The 20,373-nt window shown below is 25.9% G+C and overlaps 2 protein-coding genes across 4 annotated transcripts; both read right to left on the bottom strand.

The window, feature by feature from the left end:
* Positions 1-1,278: 1,278 nt before the first annotated feature.
* On the bottom strand, positions 1,279-10,725 carry LOC114127958 (ATP-dependent DNA helicase Q5-like). Of its 2 annotated transcripts, none has more exons than XM_050211074.1 (12): positions 10,155-10,725; positions 9,136-9,260; positions 8,910-9,074; positions 8,648-8,824; positions 8,362-8,562; positions 8,196-8,301; positions 7,778-8,129; positions 7,481-7,687; positions 7,202-7,403; positions 5,650-5,835; positions 3,338-4,622; positions 1,279-1,900 (listed from the first exon to the last, which is right to left on the bottom strand). In XM_050211074.1, the coding sequence occupies exons 1-12, from the start codon at positions 10,297-10,299 to the stop codon at positions 1,803-1,805; spliced, it is 3,249 nt and encodes a 1,082-aa protein (XP_050067031.1). In that variant the 5' UTR covers positions 10,300-10,725; the 3' UTR covers positions 1,279-1,802. The 2 variants fall into 2 exon arrangements, with proteins under 2 accessions (XP_050067031.1, XP_050067032.1); XM_050211075.1 differs by having other exon boundaries at positions 1,279-1,897.
* Positions 10,726-16,206: 5,481 nt separating this feature from the next.
* LOC114127966 (RNA 3'-terminal phosphate cyclase) lies at positions 16,207-20,259 on the bottom strand. Of its 2 annotated transcripts, XM_050198194.1 has the most exons (11): positions 20,217-20,259; positions 19,106-19,200; positions 18,816-18,933; positions 18,073-18,205; positions 17,892-18,015; positions 17,765-17,823; positions 17,550-17,709; positions 17,035-17,147; positions 16,799-16,952; positions 16,587-16,691; positions 16,207-16,512 (listed from the first exon to the last, which is right to left on the bottom strand). In XM_050198194.1, exons 2-11 carry the CDS (start codon positions 19,142-19,144, stop codon positions 16,435-16,437), a joined length of 1,083 nt encoding a protein of 360 aa, XP_050054151.1. In that variant the 5' UTR covers positions 19,145-19,200; positions 20,217-20,259; the 3' UTR covers positions 16,207-16,434. The 2 variants fall into 2 exon arrangements, with proteins under 2 accessions (XP_050054151.1, XP_050054150.1); XM_050198193.1 differs by lacking the exon at positions 20,217-20,259 and having other exon boundaries at positions 19,106-19,492.
* Between the last annotated feature and the right edge of the window lie 114 nt (positions 20,260-20,373).

Here is a 20,373-nt window from a genome sequence, read left to right as displayed (position 1 = left end):
ATGATAGGGCCGTATTTATGATATAGGTAGGTTTTGCCCATGGCCCATAGAATAATACCTACCGCTATATTACTAAATGGTATTGGCCTCTGGACTTCCCTATAGTATACCTACACGGGACCTATAGTGGAACAAATTTCGAATATTATATTATAAAATGACAGTATAATAATATATATTTACAATTAATTGATTATCTCTCGTTTATTACGATAATGGTAGAAAAATACATGGAATTTCAAACGACGACGAATTTTTAATAATTTCGATATTTAAGCGGCAGCGCAAGAAAAATTAATGCTCTTGTTGTAATGTGGACAGTGCAGTATTATTGGTATTATAATATTATTGTGACTTTGAGAGAGGTATGAATATAACAAAAACACATTCCATTGACGCCCGCCGTTTAGAACGAATACGTTTTGTCTACAACACGTTGACAATTGGCGTTTCAGCGTTAAATGTGTTAGCTTCACTTTCACGAAGTTCATAACAATTCCCTTCAAAAACTTTTTTTTATAACAAAAATGTTTTAATACATTATAAAAACATGTTTTGTGATACGATTCGTTATTCTACATGCATGCCTAGTGCCTATAAATAGCTTACACTTGGATACGGACTTGGATGATTAATAAACGTAAATTTATTGTAATACTAAATGCTACCTTTTACTAACAAAGTAGGTCCCCAGAATGATACCTCTTTTTTGGTATAAGTCCATTAAAAAAAAAAAATAGTACTACCCATATCAATTATATAAAAACAGTTGTCAACATTCAAAAATTTCCGTTTGTTTTACTATTAGTACAACATTATTCCTATAAATTCGAAAATTTTTATTATTTTGACACCATTGAAACCCTGTATGTAACTCAGGCCTGTAGCCAGATCAAATTTTCAGGTGGGGCAAAGTAAACTTTTTTTGGGAGGCATTATGTATAAAAACAATGTTTTTCTAATATTTTTAGGGGGGGCAAATCCCCCTCTCGCACCCCGTGGCTATGGGCCTGATGTAACTATACCTAAGGCATAAAATACAGTAAACTAACTAAAACATGATTTATGCCTTCCATGAATACATGACGTGCAGATTACTAGAGCTAAAAAAATTGTTTGTTACAAAAATTGTTTTTATATGCATTAACAAGTATAACTAAAAAGATAAAAATAAAAATGTTAACCATTTAAATAGGATAATCAGGATTCATATTAATTTACAATTAATACTAACATAAACAAATATTGACTATAAGTCCATAAAATAAAATGACAAAATATTTTTAAAAAAACTGTTGGAAGATGCTTTCATTTTTATTAAATCATATTCATATAGATATGTAAGACAGGATAACTGATATACAGATATTTAAATGTAAACATATTTAAAACAGACTCTATGTCCATGTTACCAATATCAATTAATTACCGGACTGACTAAAAATTTACCTATACATGGTATATTTCGATATATTACATAAATTATGTCCAACTATTCAAACTTCAAAAGTCACATAATAATATTACAAATTTATAAATAAAATACGATTATTTAAAAAACGATAGAAATATTTAAAGTGGTTCTTTTAACTCCCATTACAAAAAAAAAATTATTAAATATAACTAATATAAGTCTTTTTCAGCAAAATAAAATAAAATTAAAAAATATATAAAAATAAACTTAATTTTATCACTTAAATCTGATAACACTTACTGAAGTAAAATTATAAGGAACAAACACATTCAACAAAAACATCATAACAATTATAAAAAAAAAAATTAAATATGAAATATTAAGGAATTTATCTTAATAACTTCAATATTTGATCTTCAGATTCAATCTTTATTTTCTGTTCCTTTGGAAATAATTTTCTGATAATTAATTTGATGTTTTGCTCTTCTGAAAAAAAAATTATTAACAAATTATTTTATACAAATACAATTAAATTACTAAGTAAATAATATATATTTAACTTAAAACTATTAAAATAATTGTTTTTGTAAATAGGTATAAAATATAAATATAAATTTAACTACATAATCATATAAGTTTTATAATTTAGCATCAAATTATCTAAGTTATATAACTTAATAATAAAAAGTCGGTCAAGTGGATAACCTAAGATATAATTTTGAATGGTTGGTGAAAAAAGCGGTTAATGTTTTAATGGCCTGAATACACCAAAATTTAAGTTCTTATACAATTATTATAAGCTAGACTTATGGAAAATCTCGTATTGAATTTTCAACTCTTAGCTACTTACACAAAAATTTTTTTGAATTATATCTATAAAATAATTTGCAAATATGTATTCATGGTTTTGACAAATTTTCGTCAATATTTGAACTTTAAATACTAATAAAAAAAAAATTATGCTTATGTATTACTATAATTTTTTAATCACTATAAAAAGAACTTATGAGGAACTTTGTATTAAATTTTCAAGTATTTTGACTGGGCCAAAAAAATTTTAATGACACTTCAAAAAAAAATTGAAAATTTCAGTTGTCTATAAATAGCTCAAAGTAATTCAAAATATTTTGAAAATTTAGCAATATATTAATAACGATAATATAAACATGTGGTGAAAAATTCAAGTATTTAGAGAGATTAGTTTTTGAGTTACAACCATATAAAAAGATTGATTTGGTTGAAAACTTGTTTTGCGTAAAAATTCCCGTTTTTCCGTCATTTTTTTATTGTTTTTCTCGATTTTTTTGAAAACTGTGGAAAATGTTTACTTTTGACCTCTATAATGCACCAAGGCTATCGCTATCACTTTGCCATCGAAAACCACCCCTGAAGTTTGAAATTGAAGCATTATTTTGATTAATTATGCTCTACACAGATACAAAAACAAAAAAAAAACACACATCATTGTAGAATCAATACATTCATCACTACGTTCAGAATCTAACTGTTGGAAAATTCTTCTTTTGACTTCTATAATACACCAAGAATATTCACTTTGCCATTGGAAACCACCCCTGAAGAAATTGAAGCATTAATTTGACTAGTTATGCTATACACAGATATAAAAACAATACAAAACAAAACACGCATCACTATAAAATCAATACATTCATCTCTTTTTTCAGAATCTAAAATTAAATTCAATGATGAATATTATTACATATTAATGTCATATTATATTTTTATAAAATACTTAATCATTTTTTTTCTTATTTTAAATCATTTTAAATATTAATGCAACTATTTTATTTATTTAAAATTAAATGTTACCAATTTTCTTTAAAATATTAGTAAACATTTGTCACAATAAAGCTTTTATACACATAATTTTATTTTTCTCTAGCATTAAATACATTAAATTACCTGGGTGACTAGTAGACTCCAATAGTTTATGAACAATTTGTCTTGCCATAAATTTAAATAGTTCTTTAGTTTTAAATAAATTATTTTTGTAGTAAGGATTTAATAATTTTACAACCAGATTTGACAATTCAAATTTTTTTTGTTTGTTATTTGGATCCTCAGTCTTATTTTTATTTATTTTCATTGACTCTTGTGAATTCTTGTTTGCTTTAATAGTAATATTTACATTTGATGACATACCAAGTCGGACACCTAAAGATTTTTTTTTAACATCAACTACTGCTAATTTACATTCATCATCACTGTCTTCGCCAAAGAGATTATTCAAATTACTCTTTGTTGCAGGTGTTTCAAATTGTTTTATATCATTTTGCTTTTGCTGTTTCGGAAGTTCATTTTGTTGTGCAGTTAAATCTTTTTTATTTTCTGATGGAGATATAATTTCTGAAATTTCTTTAAAAATGTCAGAAACATTTTTTTCTGATATTAGTGATTTGTTACTTTTAGATTGAATATGTGATAAACCATTTTCATTATTTTTTATACTATTTGGACATGTGTTATTAGATGTAAAAAGAATATTTTGATCTTGTTTAGTTGGTGGCATATTGTTCATAGCTGAATATTCACTTTCAACATTTGATGAATCTTTGGATGAATCATAAATTGCACTGGATTCATGGTTATTTTTTATTAAATTAGAAGCCATAATTATTTTAGGTACTTGTATATTAGTAGATGTAGTTTGATAATAAATTGGTTCATTAAATTTGGGGTCCATATTAAACGGATAATTTTTTTGCTGTTCAAGATATAATTCTTCTACTTTAATTGGAGTTTGAGAGAGTGTGGGATCATTTATATTAGTACTTTCTATAATATGAACTTCGTCATCTGAAGATATTTCCATATCACTATCAGTATTCTCTATTCTAGGTTTTTTTATAACACATTCTTCATTCTCTGTAACAGAAGTAGTAGAAGGGGTAGTAGTAGTAGTAGTAGTAGTGGTAGTAGTAGTAGTAGTAGTAATAGTAGTAGTAGTCGAAAGTACAAATGATTTCATTGACTGCTGCATTAAATGATCTCGTTTAATTCCTCTTTTGATTTTTGGCTCTGGCGTTTGATTTTTTATTTGAGCTTGAATAAGATCTGAAGCTGTAACTATAGGTGGGAGTTCTATGTTTGAATTTACTTTGCATTCTTCATTTTTCACTGGTCGAGTATAATTTTGTATTTTATCAAAAATGTTTGATGCTCTTGTTTCAGCTTTGATAAGGGATACCTAGAATAAACCAAAAAAAAATATTTAATGCCATCATTTGAAAAATTATTTGCAACTTCATATTATCAGAAAGTAAAAAATTAAATTTTCTATTAATCCTACAATTATTTTAAAGAACCAAGTTCATTAAAATAAAAATTAAAAAAATATATGAGATGTATAATTTGCAAACATTAAATAATTCTTTTTTATTAAATATAAAAATTTTTTTAAATTATAAAAACAAAATTATGTCAATTATATCATCTTCATTCCCTTCATGATATTTATCAGCAAACAGAATAATTTTAATAAAAATTTAGAATTATATAATTAATACTTTTAAATTCAATTAGCTATTTTAAATTTGTAAATACTTTATAATAATAGTAATGATAAAAATGTTTCTTAAATATACCATACTTGAATAGCAAAATTTAAAATAACTGTTTTTTATAATTTACCACAGACAATGGTTGTTTAAATAAAGAATAGGTTATTATTTATACATATTTAAAAGTTAAACAGTACATAGAAAATTATACTAAAATTATTGTAGAAAATATTTTTTACATACAAAAAATTGTATACAACAATTATTTATGGTAATAGGTACACCATAAATTACTAGTTCATCCACATATTTTTAGCCAACTAACTTAAGAAATCATTTAATACTATTATACTATACAATACTAATAGCAGCAATTCCCAAACTATAATATATTAGATCGCAGCTTTCTTTTCGAACTTAGGTGTTCTCAGGGAACCCTTCCCCAAATCATAGAATGACTATATATAAGAAATAGAAAATTGTTTATGGTGTTTACCATAATACAAATACAAATTTCAACAGAATTATTAAATCTCTTAATTAACAATCGACATAATTGTAATCACATTTTAGTCAACACTGTAGTTTGGTTTTAAATTTATTTGTAGACCATAGTTATTAAATATTCTTATAAAGACATTATAAAACATATTTTGGAGATTGCTGCGATTAGGATAGGTTAAAATGTAAGATGTAGAAAAAATTTTACTCAACTGTTTTAGCAATTTTTTTCCGATAAACAGCTACAACTTTGGAGCTAGTAAACGCTTCATATTCTAAGTCCACTGCAATATTATGAACATCATCTTTTGTTATTTCTGTTATTGAATCAAATAAAGAACATGCCTCAATATTTTTCTCCAAATACTCTTCAATGAACCTCAATAATTCTTCTCTTACCTTAATTAAATAAATTCATATATATAGATATAAATTATTACATTAAATTATAGACTAATATTAACAAATGGTAACTATAATTAAGTTATTAACTAAATAATTTATCCTTATTAAAAAATCATATCTTTAAATTACGTACAAGTAGTTGTTAGTTTAATATTTAAATTAACAGTAAATTTTAATGGTTCTTAGTTTTCAATTACAATCACAGAATGACTCATTTCACTTAAAACAATACTCATTATATTACATTTAATGGATTTCACTCTTAATAATTTATGAAAAACAAGTTTGCACCTAGGTACACAGCAATGAAAATAATAACATAAGTTTGAATCTCCAAATACATGTCATCAAAAGTAAGATCAAAAGAATATACAGTTTTAAGTATAAATTAATTAAGACTATATTAAATGAGGGGTAAAATTGGCAAGCTTAATGAAATTTCAAATAAAATGTTGTGAAGAATTTCTTTTTTTTTAAATATTTTTGTTAAATAGATATATTCTCTTTTATAAAAGTTAAGTTTACATTTTTAGAATATTTTTTTAAAAGGAATAACTATGACGCTTACTACATACTTTTAAAAACCATTCAAGAATGACCTCTAATAAATTGCTCATAAATCGTCAGAAATAACAAACATTAGTTATATTTATTCAGATGAGAATAATATTATTGAGAATTAAGTAATTAACGTTTTAAACGTTTAGGAGTATAAAATACATAGATAAATTGATTTTTATAATACAGTTAGAATATGATTGACTTTTCTAACCTTCAGAATTAAAAGAATTTATTATAAGCACAGAACAATATAGAAGCGACACTCAATCAGCTAATTGGTCTACTGTATCCCTACGGTATGAAATATTGGATTCTAAAAATTAAAACCGTATCTGTAATCTGACTAGATGTTGGTAATCCCTATTTGTTACGGTATTATAAAAACGAAAATAATCCATTGACCACCGGTAACGTCATATCTGACATCATCTAATATTGCTAAAAATGGGTAAATTTGAAATTGCAATAGTTGCATTTTACTGTATTATTGTTATTTGACATTAGTTTATTGCTCAAAAAATAATATTATAATTTTATAAATTATAAAAATTTATTGTTCTGTGATAATATAAATATGATTTATTTAAGTGATAATGTATGCCGCTTCTTCCTGGAGACCGTGTTCAAGGCCAAAATTACCCGATTTGGCCAACATCACACAGTGTCTATAGCCTGTTCTAAGATTGTGTATTAAATTCAAATTATAATCATACTTTAAATTTTTATATTATTATAATACATCTATACTATATTATATATTTTCATAAAAAAATGTTAAGAGAATAAATAAAATACTTACTGATAGCTGCAAACCATTAACTTTTTTTATTGTAGACGCAGCTGCTCTAACTTTTGAATTTTTTACCAATTCTTCATTTTCTTTAATAATATTTTGTATATTAGCTCGTCTAATTTCAAACTGTCGTTTTATTTCTAATTCTAACTCTAAATTTTTATTGTGTTCTGCTCTTTCACCTTCACGTGCATATTCTTCATTTTCCCTGGACAAAGTTATACAATAATATTATTAAAAACTAGATCAGTGATTGAAAACTTTGAAGTAAGGAGTAAAATATACTCATTAACAGCACGGCGTCCTCCTCCATAAAAATCACTAGATACTAGTTGTTCATTTGATGCAATTGTATAATTCCTGTTATTTACTCCATACATAAATACATCCAAATCTATTTTTACAGCTTCTTTATTTGAGCATACATCACATTTATCGATACATTGGGGTTTGTCATCTCCAAAATAATCAGCAAAAAACTCGTGTCTACATCTAGCTCGTCAAATAAAAAATTAAACAATTATTAAAATGCGTAAATAATTTAGTTTTTAAAAATTATATAAAATACACTGTAAAACATACTGTACACTTTCACAGAACTGTATCATCTTAAGAAACATATTATAACTTCCTTTAGCTTTTTTTTGTTTATCTTGAGTTTTAGCTTGAGTTATTGCAGATTTTAAAATGAAATCTAATGAATTTTTTGCTTGTTTTGAATGGTAAATTCGACATCGAGCTAATTTCCCATCTCTTCCAGCTCGACCAGACTCTTGATAATACGCTGGAATGCTAGATGGTATACCCCAGTGTACCACAAACCTCACAGTTGCTTTATCAATTCCCATTCCAAAGCTTATAGTTGCTGTTATAACTTGAATATGTCCACTCATAAATGCTTCTTGTACCGCAAGTCGTTCTTTATCTTTTAACCCTATATTAAATCATAATAGTATCCTAAGTATTTTAATTAATTAAACATGATATAATATGTTTTTACCAGCATGATACGGGGCAATGGAAACACCTTTCCGACTTAGAACTGTGGCTATTTCTTCGGTTAGTTCTCTAGTTCTACAGTATATTATACCACATGGTTGATTCAACTAAAATATGTTTTAATTAATATTTTATTTCAATAATTATACTTTTAAAAATATATTTACCGGATTTATGTTTGGAGTATTTTCCAAACAATTTAAATCATCGCATAAACATTGATCAATGAAGTCTTTCAAATGTTGATAGGAATTTCCAATAGAATCGTCAAATATAACATCATAAAATAAATTTGATCGAAAACATGGTGTAGTAAACTTTGCAACTGGATTTTTAAGACATAATACATCCATAATGTCTTTAACGACCTAAACAAATAAATTTAAGATTGTTTTTAGAATGTATTATAGAATAGTTTATTCAATTCATTAAATATTTATTTTTATAATTTACATCTGCACTAGCTGTTGCTGTAAGTGCAATCCATGGAATATTCAAATAAAGTTTCCTTAACACTCCCAATTTCAAGTAGTCAGGTCTAAAGTCATGACCCCATTGGCTTACACAGTGTGCTTCATCTACCACTATATAAGCAAGTTTACTTTTTCGTACTAAATAGGATAATAAACCCTGAAAATTAAATTTATATTGATAATTTTTATTTATTATTAAATTATTAAATAATATAAATTGTTACAACATTTAATTTACCAACCTTAAAGAAGTCAGTAGCTGCTTGTTCAGGGGTTACATAAAGTAATGAAGTAGACACCTGTACAGAATATAAATCATTAATAACACGTTTTCGTTCTGATTCAGTCATTTTTGAATTAATTGTTTCAGCGCGAATTTTTAAACGTGTTAAATGATCAACTTGATCCTGTAAAAATTTAGAAAATTGTGATTTCATTCAAAACGTATCTAAGAAAATAGATTTATACCTTCATTAAAGCTATAAGAGGAGAAAAAACTATTGTAACTTTAGGTGAATGAAGTACAGCAGGTAGTTGATAACATAATGACTTTCCAGATCCAGTTGGCATTGATACGAATACATCACATTTTCCTATAAAAAATATATAATCAAACATTAAATTTTTAAGTGTTAGCTGATGATAAGATAATATATGTTATTTTTCATGGTAATGAATCGGTGAACTTATATGTAGCTTTTTAATTATATTTACTACTTCAGTGTAATTTTATTAGTACTTAAAATATAGTATTTATTGATGTTTGTTTATAATTGTTTATAATTAATAATTATAAATAAAAATAATATTTACATACATTTTGTATTTATAATACTTATAAATGTTTACAACACCATACCTATTATACTTGTAGAATGTAAGCCAATTTTTCCTCAGAAATTTTTAGTCGAGTAGTATGACATGTCTCTCCTTTAAATTTCTGTATATATTTTTTAAAAAATTGAGGGGAAAATGTCCTATTCTATAAAAAACAGCCAAGGGAAATTGTCCATTTACCATAGTAATATTATACAATACCTCCATAAATATTTATCATAATATTACTTATATTGTTTCTAAACTAATATATTATTGTATTATAGTCTTACATTTACATACTTTTCTACCAAATGATGATATGAGATTCTGAATATAACGTAAACCTAAGCATGGATCTAATAATTAATTAACTAACAATTTAACCAGGTACCAACAAATAATAATATCAGTTATTACTTATTACCAGTGTTATTAGTGTTAACATTTTTTTAGAATAAAGTACCTAATGTCATAAAATTTATAATAACCTAAATTTGATTTTAAAAAAGTAGTAGGCCTACCTTAATGTATATGTGTACACGCTATGTAAAAATAATGACAAATTAATCTTATTATATTATTTGGATGTAATAACTAATAAATATTATAACTTCATACTTATTGAAATTAATTTAACTAACAACAAATAATAATTGTGATACACTTACGCGTTAATATTGTAATAATGGCATTCTGTTGCAAATCACTTTTGAAGGCCTGATGATGGAAATAATGCTTCAATTTTTCAAGCAATGTATGAAGATTCATTTTCGACACCATTTGTTCAGAATTTATTCGTGTTTCCTCCGACATTTTAATATTTTATCTACTACCTAGGTGTTTGGTTTAATTTATTTGTAATAATACTCAAATCAATTGATAACTGATTTCAAACCTCAAATGGTTTGTACGATTCTCATTAATCTAAGACAAATAATATAATTCATGTTACAATTATTTACTTAGACCTAATTTAGTAATAAGCAAAATTAAAATCAATTTTGTTAAAATAAAAACTACATTTTTCAAAACGAAAACACGATCATCACTACTTTTATCACAATGTTCACCTATATTATAAAATACGTTTGTTGAGGGCTATATTGAATGATAAAGAAAAGTAGTATGAGATACTTGAGTTATACCTTGATAATTAGAGTCACTATATCTAATGTCAACTAAGTCGAATTTAAAATTTTAAATTAAAGCACTTGTCGGCAACCAATTTATACTTATATACAAATAATGCAATTATTTTGTTCAGTATTTATTATGTTTTCTAGAAGCTACATATTATGTGTATTGTGTGTATTGTATTGTATTTTTTTTATAATGTTTTATTTACATTTATACATCAGCTGTGGTTTTTGACCGGCCGGATCGGCTTTATTGGAGGGAATACATTTTAAGCATACCTCATACTGAGTCATACCTGCATATTATGTGTTTTTGAATACATTATTGTGTAAAATAAATTTTACTCATTTAGTGAATGTTTTTTTATTACTAATACGACTTGAGAGATTTTTTAAAAAATAATCCATGGTCCGTTGCCTAAAAAGGTTGAAGACCCCCTGTGGTCCTATTATTACTTGGTACCTAGTACCTATTTATACTTTATAGGTACCTATTCTAATATTTATACCTAAAATCTTAATAGGTACTTATGAAACCAGTAAACACCTTACACCTGCATTATACTTTAGATCATTTTTATATTCGCATACCACCTACACAGTTGGAAAATGTTTACGTGCCACCTGAGTATCTGACCATTTATTTGCTTATTAATAATGTATACGTTTATGGTTTTTTATAAAGGGTGATTTTTTTCACATACCACTTATGAGTGTTACGCGTGCCACAGGTTGAGTAGAGCTGTTGTAGATCATTGAAATGAATAGATGATATAATAATTATGTTGAATTTGAACTAATATTCTAAATATTTATATATAATATTAATTATTTTTGTCTAATTCAGTGGCATGATTGTAAATTTTACCTTTTATACCTATTACTCCCCAAAAAATGTTTGAAACACCCATAGCTTATGCCTTATAAGTTATAAGCATTTCTTAATACGGTCTACGGATGCTTATGAATTATTGAGTTCTGTCGCAGTGGCGCAACTAGTACTAAGTCTTAGGAAGGGCTATTCTTGTTTATATCCCCACCTCAAAACTAAACCAGAGGTAAAATATATTTTTTTTTTTTGGTGGGGCTACGAGTAATTTTGGAGGAGAGGCTTAGCCCCCAAAGCCCCCCCCTAGTTGCACCTATTGGAACTTTCGTGGCAACAATAAAGCTAGAATTGCCAAATTCAGTGACGTAGCCAGCAAATTAGGCCTTTAGTAGGGCCTACCCACTTTTCTCTAAAAATGAATGTTTTATATCGTATTATTTTTTTATTTAATAAAAATATTCATTGATAATCCTTATTACATCAAAATATCGATCCTATCCAAGAAAAAGTGTCTAACTACTACAGTGCTACACCCAGGACCGGCTCAAGTGTTTAAACACACCTATAGGCAAACTTGGTTTTTGATCAAATATTTTTTTTTTAGCTACAATACAAAAATGTTAAATGCTACCCTAGGTGTGATCCTATGTTGCCTACCCCTTGAGACAGGCCTGGCTATGTCACTGGCCGAATTGCGTCCCGGGCATTTTTTAGGGTCATACTTGTCTCATAACAGTTGCGTCCCGAATTTTTTTCAATACATAATAATTACGTCCTGTATATTTTAAAAACTAAACAATATTTCCCTTCCGATTCTTATACAGACCTAAAACTATATGTAATAATAATAATTATTACTAGTACTATAAGTAATAAGTAGGTTAAAAATATTGTTTTTGCTTTTTATATTATTATTGTATTATTGCATTAATTGTAATTGTTACTGTATAAAAATATTGTCGTTATTGTCTTTTGGCAAAATTTGGTTTTGTATGTAGGTATATTTTATAATATTAACATTTAAAAAAATTTAACGTAATCGTTTTTATTAAATCAAAAATACTAAAATAATTGATAATAATCAATAATTTTGCCTTTATACATTTTAGATATCACAAGTATAGGTTGAATGGGAGCTCAATACAGCCGGGCTCGAGAAAAACCCGGAAAGCAATTAGTATTAAACCTTTTTATATGGGATACAATTCGTAAGCACTATAAGCAGCGCTCAATACAACCATTGTGATGTATATTTTATAAAGTACTTATGAGGACATCGACCCATGTGTTGTCTCCGTCACGACATAGGTAGTTTATTTTTTGTTCAATAGTTTCAATATAGTGTGATTTGAATTTTGAAATTAGAGTGTTGATCCAATCAACAAACTTTTTAGTAAGAACATTATCTGTGTGACTGTGTCTGTGTTCTGTCGTTGGCTCTTTACGATGTTTTTATTTTTAGTGAGTTATGAGAATGAAAAATATTAAATGTTTGAAAATTCTGTAGGTACATGAAACTATTTAAAAACATTTTTATTCAACTAAAAATCTATACCTACTGGCTACTGTAAGTTATAATGCAATAGGCTATATATTTTATTTCAACATTTTTCCAAGACATCAAATGCAACCTAAAAACTGATAAAAAAAAAGAAAAAAAAATATTATACATAAAACAAAATACAATTAACAATGTAGCTTCAAGAGAAAAGGCTCCTTACTTTGTTGCCCTCTAGACGACTAGACTACACCATAATTTTTCCATATAATGATGCTCGAGTTTTCTTTATATATGAAAGAAAACTTATGGGAAAACTTTGTATTGAATTTTCAACCTTAGATATAAATACTAAAAATTGTATACATTTTCAACTACAAAACTACTTGTAAATTTTCGCGATTTCGAAAAAATTTGAATTCCGAACTTATAAAATAAAATAATGACTTAGGTACGATTTTTTTTCTAAACTGCAATAAAACAACTTATGAGAAACTTATAGTGTTAAATTTTCAATTTTTTTTGAGCATCCAAAATTTTTTATCGACTTCTCAAAAAAAATTATTTAGAAAAATCAAATTGTTGTCTACATAAATACCTCAATAAAAGCTAGAATATAAATATTTGAATTTGAGTAAAAACTTCCGTTTTTCCGTCACTTGTTTGTGGTTTTTCTGGCCTTTCAGATGCTTTTGAAAACTACTGAAAATTTCTTAATTTTGACCGCTATAATGCACCAAAGATATTCAATTTTCTACCGGCAACCACGACTATAGTTTTAATTTGAAGCATTTTTTCGAAAATTGATCGTGTTCAGTGTACACACACACATACTACATCATTGTAAAATCAATACATTCAACACTCCGTTTAAAATCTTAGATAATACTTAGTAATATTAACATAGGAAAACCTCGTAAAATAATTAACTATATAACAAGTAATAAATAACTACTTTCATGTTCTGAATGGGGTACAAATGAATTTTCGTATAATCGTACATAATAATAGCAGCGAACCCTCGGTCCCTGGCAAAAGTAACCAGCAGTAACCATAAACCATAAACCACTACCCCTGTAACAACGGGACAATAACGGTATTGGTATTGTACACTGTTGCAGACTACAGTATTACGTCCACGATAAAATATTTAGGGATTCGCGTCGTATGCTATCTACATGAAATATATATATATACCATTCTACAACGATTGTGCGTTGGCGTTGTATATTATCGACAATTTTCCACCCCGCAATCTGTAGATTGTAGGTGTCGTCTGGGCATCTGCGCATTATTACGTTAAAGAACTTTTTTTAATGTCTTCAAAAATCTGGTCAAAAAGATTCTTTGGTGCATTGAGTGAACGCCACCACTTTTCCATCATCTGCCGTTCCAATAAGTTAGTGGCACCACTAGTTTTTATGCCATATTTTATTTGACACGTCTCCACGTAGACGGTAGACTCTATAGATAGGGAATTGGCCCCTGTTTCTGGATCAATAAAGTGGAGCTGGTGGTTTACAGTTTTATGCACATAGCCAATATTGATCTCCGAACAAAGTAGATATCACCCGAAAGGTAGATAACATATAACGCGATCAAAGTACAGGTAGATAGCATATGATATAATTTATCTCAGATACCTATATCGTAAATCACTATATTATGTATCGCGAATCGCGTTTCTGATATTCCTTCAGGTTTCATCTGATGAGAAAATAAACTATTATGAATAGAATAGACGTTGTAGCCATTTAAGCCCTTACTAATTGTTGCTTGACATTTTAATGATACTACTTATTTTGATTTCGAAATATCACGGAGTTTATAACATTCTAAACGAGAACTGTTCAGTACTTATAAGTAGGGCACTGGGGCTCGGATTTTAAAGCATAATAAGCAACTTAAAAAACTCACGGTTGTTTTAAAAAGAACAAAAGAGAAGGATATTTATTTTTTAAAAATGCATAACCAAAAGTTAACATGAATAAAAAAATTTGAAAAATTAATTTAAATTAAAAAAAAGGATTAACTACCATGAATTTCCCTAGATTTTCAGAAGTGAAACTGATTATTGTCCGACAGAATATTTTTATACATAAAAAACGAACTCTGTATGTCCACTGAAGTGATCGGTACATACTTCATACAAGAAGTTTCAAATTATAACACTAAATCTTAAATTTTAAACGATCGATATCGATGTTAAAGGCATACTGACTGTATACTGTATAGACTGTATAGGTACTGCTAATGCAGGCTATAATATGTAAATCGATAATCTATACGTTTATTATATTTAATAAACAAGCCGATAGCGAAAACAATAATAATCCAATATAACCGTTTATTCCGCATTCTAGGTTTTTACATTTCTTATTTTTTCTTTTTTTTTTATTACAATAACATAATAAACATATAAAAATCCATAGTCCTAATGATTGAAAAAAAGCAAAAATAAAAATTGGTTATTTGGAATCAGAATGAAGCGAAACGAATTTATGTATAAAAATTAGATTTATATCTCATATTACTTTTTTTTTAAAAAGCATGTTCTAAAACCCAAGCCCTATTAATTGGCAACTATTTAGGTACTAAGGATTTTTAGAAATCAGGGTACCTTATGATAACAAAAACAATAGAACTAATTCAAGTTGATTGGTTAATTCTATGAAATTATTGACGTTATTGTGTATAAAATACATACCTATTTTACAATTAATTTCCTACATCCTATATCTTTATGACTGGAAATAATACACCTTGTAGGTATTTTATTTATTTCTGGGTCCTAGTTTCACATAAATTTGTCATTCAATTAAATGTACTTTTGTAAAAGACCACAAATTGCTGTGCCAAGTTCTTTAAACTTAAATCATAGGTAATAAGAAGAAAATAATAGCAAAGATATTATTTAAATTACAAAACATACACTAACTAGGTAGCCGGGCAAAATATAATAATATAATGATATGAATATAACTTCTACCTAATATTTACACATCGTAAAATTCATAGTTGGCTAATAATGTAATAACCAGGATTTAATATATCTTAAAGTTTTCATCATTAATAAACAATTTACATTTGCGGATACGGACAATTGGACCAATGGGATTCTTTTAAATATATTTTTACTACTAAGATGTTTTTCCACAAAATCAATACATTTTTCGTTTGATATGATCTACAAATGTACTACTGTTTGGAGACCAAATTTTTATACAGACATTAAAAAACCAAAAATCTGATAGAAATTATGTTAAATAATAAATTTATTTTTAAGCAAATTTGTTTCAAGTTCTATTATATTATATATTTTTTTAATAATAAAATACAAAAGTACTTATTTTATGTACAACAAAAACTTTAACATAGTCTGTAGAGTTTATGAATAATTAAAATTTAGCATTGAATTATAAAAGTATTATAGAATATTTTGTAAATTATTAATTAATTACATTATTTTATTATGAAATTAAGAATTAGAAAGTTTTCAATCCAATACCTTCACAAATGATTTCATTTAAACCATCATCCAATTTGTTGATACTAAATTTAGCCTGAAAAATTAATCTTATAATATTAACTAATATATCAAAGAAATTATAGACTACAAATCAATAATTTAACTTACATCAGTAAATTGCTCAGCAATATAAATAGCAGTTTTAGAGTGCAGGGTGATTTCTCGGCATTTTACTCTTGATTTCCCATTTGCGAGTGCCATAAAAATAATGAGCTTTAATAAAAGACATAAGTTAATATTTTAAAAACATTAACCTTAAAGTAAAATATTATGACTATTGACTAATATATCTAAATGATAAGTATTTAAGAAATATATACATTATCCAATGCATTTGGGTCAACACATGATTTGACTTCCAAATCTAATAAAAGTTTGTCACAAGCTTCATCAGTGATACTATTTACAGTTGATTTTCTCATATCATATAGAGCAGATGAACCAATCAAACAGGTTCCAGAGTCGGCAACCAACCTATAAATATGTTAGATATTAATTTATAAAATAAAAAACATAAATATTAAAAGTTAATTTTTAATTTAATTCTTCAATTTACACTAAACTTCCACCAGAGCCATCTGAATCTCCAACCTCCGTTTCAATTGTAATTTTATGATAACCAGATAGGTTTAATTTATTTTTGACAGCTGTTGCTATATCTTGAACTATCTAAATATTAGTAATATTACTATTAAATTAAAAACATGTTCTCAAATAATTTACTTTATTAAGTTTAAACAAAGGTAATTAATTATTTTAAATGGAACATAATGATTTTTTCTATAAAAAAAAAAATAGTTTAAGCAATTGTGCAACTAGTCTATGTTTATTTTTTACTTGAATTAACTATAGGTACATAAACCATATACTATGATAGATTAGATTTTGCTCTTATAAAAAAAACAATATTTTACACAGCAACATAGCAATATTTAAATATGAAACAATATTTTTTATAAAAATTTCTCAAAAAAGTTATTAGTTGGTAGTAATTACCTATATGGTTACTATAAAAAAAATTATATATTAATCCTACAAATGTGCATAAAATATAACAATAATATTACATACTTGGTTATTTTTATTACTTTGATGTTTTGGTCCAGCTATAAATACAAATCCTTTAATAGACGGATGACCCCCAAAATTGTTAATTTCAACAGGCTTTAAATATTCATTAACAGGATTTACTGTCAATATTACTTCTCCACGACCCTTGGGATAAAATCCTCTAAAATAAATAATAAATTAAATTAAAATAATATAATTTCTTAAAGATATATTACCGTTTAGTTATAAATGCTTCACAATGAACACCAAATAGCTTGTAAATAGGAAATAAAACCTATTATGCAAAATTTATAACATTAAAATTAAATAATAGAAATAGAAATAGCTAATTCTTTGTATTACATTTTTAACATAATCCATCGAAGGAGAAAAACTAACATCAGTTCCTCCTTTCATAGTTATACTGGAATTATGATTGCTAAATATTGCTACAGGTAAAGCCGACTGTATCATCAAAGGAATACTCCTATGAAATAAATGGTTAAAATTACAAATTTATTTGAAAATATTTTTTTAATCATACGCAGCAGTTTGAGAATTGACGTTTAAATTGAAATTTCCCATTTTTAGAGTTTTTGGTTGGAATGTTAATTCACAAGAGTTCTGCCGGTCACCATTTGTAGTTGCATTGCACATTTGTTTAACTAATTGGATTCCTATAATATAATTATTTTTGAATATTGTCATATTGATTAAAAATTACAAAAATGTATACATATTTTAACAATACATATTTTAATTAAGTTAGGTGTTTAACTAATCTACTAACCAATATCATGATTTGATTTCATTGTTAAAAGTCAATAGGTTTAAATTATGCATTTAATCTTATACCGTATCTTACTCTTAAAAATATTTTTTTTAATTTAATTATCCAAGAATACTTATGGATTATCAATGTATCAACTGTATAGATAGGTACAAATTAACAACATTTTTTTTTTTTATAAGTCTGGTAATTAGTTATAGTTAGATCTTAAGTTGAGTCGGACAATTTTTTTTTGTTTTTATATGCAAGCCAAATTTAAAAAAGTTGGTAGGTATGTCGCAAATTATTTATTTTTTAAATTTAAGTGATTTTATAAATATTAACGAAAAAAAAAAAAGTAATAAAGAAATCTAATTGAAGAATTAAAAGCCTTCTTGCACCTAGGGGTTATCTATATTTTAATCATACTATAAAATAAATATTTACTAATAATTTTTTATTCTGCAAACCAATATTTTAATGTTAAAAAGAATTTTTGTTTATTTATTAACACTTACCAGCTAAATGTTGAGGTTTCAAACCAGGATTAGATCGACCTGCTCTTATTTTATTAATTAATATAGGTTGCTCCAAAAGACATGAAAATGCTACAGATAATCGTAGAATTTGGCCACCCTATTAAAATATTATAAATATAAATAATACAAAAATAGGTAAGATTGATTTTTTGGGTCTGGAGAAAAAATTAGTGATCAACAATTAAATTCTAAAATAGTAATTAACAAACTAATAAGTAATAATACTATGTATTATAAAATAATAAATAGATAGTATTTTAATCACTTACACCTTCTAATACACTGCCATCAATTATTTTCACTGACATATTACTTTCAGATACAAGAGCAATATCTTTACTCAAGTGATCAAAATTGGAAAACACTGTCAACCAAAACAACAAATATGGAATAAAAACTAAGTTTTCAATGATGATTAATCAGTTTGAACAGTGAACCAAAATTACAACAATACAGCTCTAGAATCGGAACTATTTTTTTAATTTCATATAGGCACAGTAGTTATTAACAATAATCTATAATTCTATAAGTACGCTTATTATTAATAATTTACAATAAGTTATAACTTTAAAACTATAATTAAAGTAGCTAAGTATTTAGTAAATACTAAATTCTATGAATGAAAATATTTGAAATTTATTAATCTTCAATCTTGTAACTTGTTTATGATTTATCAATAACATTAAACTGTTAGCGGTGTTTTTATCTTTTATCACAACATTACCATTCATTATCTTTTAAAGTTTCATTTAAAATCAGATAAATGTATTTTCTACTGCAATTTTTATATTTGAATAACGATTGTAAATAATATGCTACTATTACTACTAAAGTACTAAATATATTATAAATAAATTAAATAATCATTAAATGTAAAATAAATTCATAGATTTGAAATCTTAACTTAGTTGGTCAATCAAAATTATGTCACCCTGTGGTTTTTGATATAATTCTTAATACAAATTGTGCTTACGTATTTTCAATATTTTTATACAGATATAACTGATGTAAGATTTACTTATGTTACATTTTGAAATAAAATTCTCAATGCTTTTGAAATATTGAATGATTTTTAATCGACATTTATAGTAAACAATTTTTATAAAATGAAAATTGTTATGTCTATAAATAGCTCAAAATAAGTCGAATATTTTGAAAAATTTTTTCGCAAATAGTGATAGATAATGCAAATAGTAAATAATAATATAACGTTTGGTGAAAATGTTATCAAAATTCAAAAGTTGGATTTTCATAAAAAAAAAGTTTTACCTTAATTATTTTTTGTTTTACCCGATTATAAAAAAAAAGTACTGATAATTCTTTACTTTTAATTACCCATAAAACCATCTAACTAAATCCAATTTTCTACGTGAAACTTACCTGTATTATTAAAAATCGAAGCATTTTTACTGGGTATTTATTAAAGGTGATAACTAAGATAAAAAAAATAAAACACACATTGTAAATCATTACATTCATAGCTCCGTTCAGAACCTAAAACTTTTATAAATATCTAATTACAAAATAATTTGAAAAT

The sequence above is a fragment of the Aphis gossypii genome, chromosome 1 (genome assembly GCF_020184175.1).
Source record: "Aphis gossypii isolate Hap1 chromosome 1, ASM2018417v2, whole genome shotgun sequence".
Classification (NCBI taxonomy): Eukaryota; Metazoa; Arthropoda; class Insecta; order Hemiptera; family Aphididae; genus Aphis; species Aphis gossypii.
The sequence above is the reverse complement of the archived record's forward strand: the minus strand, read 5'-3'. Positions and strand labels throughout refer to the sequence as shown.

Coding starts and splice junctions, on each gene's coding strand:
- LOC114127958 (XM_050211074.1), bottom strand. CDS start 10,299: ATGTCGGAGGAAACACGAATAAATTCTGAACAAATGGTGTCGAAAATG. Junction 8,825..8,909: donor CAGCTACTGACTTCTTTAAG/GTTGGTAAATTA, acceptor TTTAATTTTCAG/GGTTTATTATCCTATTTAGT. Junction 8,302..8,361: donor ATACTCCAAACATAAATCCG/GTAAATATATTT, acceptor AACATATTTTAG/TTGAATCAACCATGTGGTAT.
- LOC114127966 (XM_050198194.1), bottom strand. CDS start 19,144: ATGTCAGTGAAAATAATTGATGGCAGTGTATTAGAAGGT. Junction 18,206..18,815: donor GAAACCTCAACATTTAGCTG/GTAAGTGTTAAT, acceptor ATTATATTATAG/GAATCCAATTAGTTAAACAA. Junction 16,692..16,798: donor ACCCAAATGCATTGGATAAT/GTATATATTTCT, acceptor CTTTTATTAAAG/CTCATTATTTTTATGGCACT.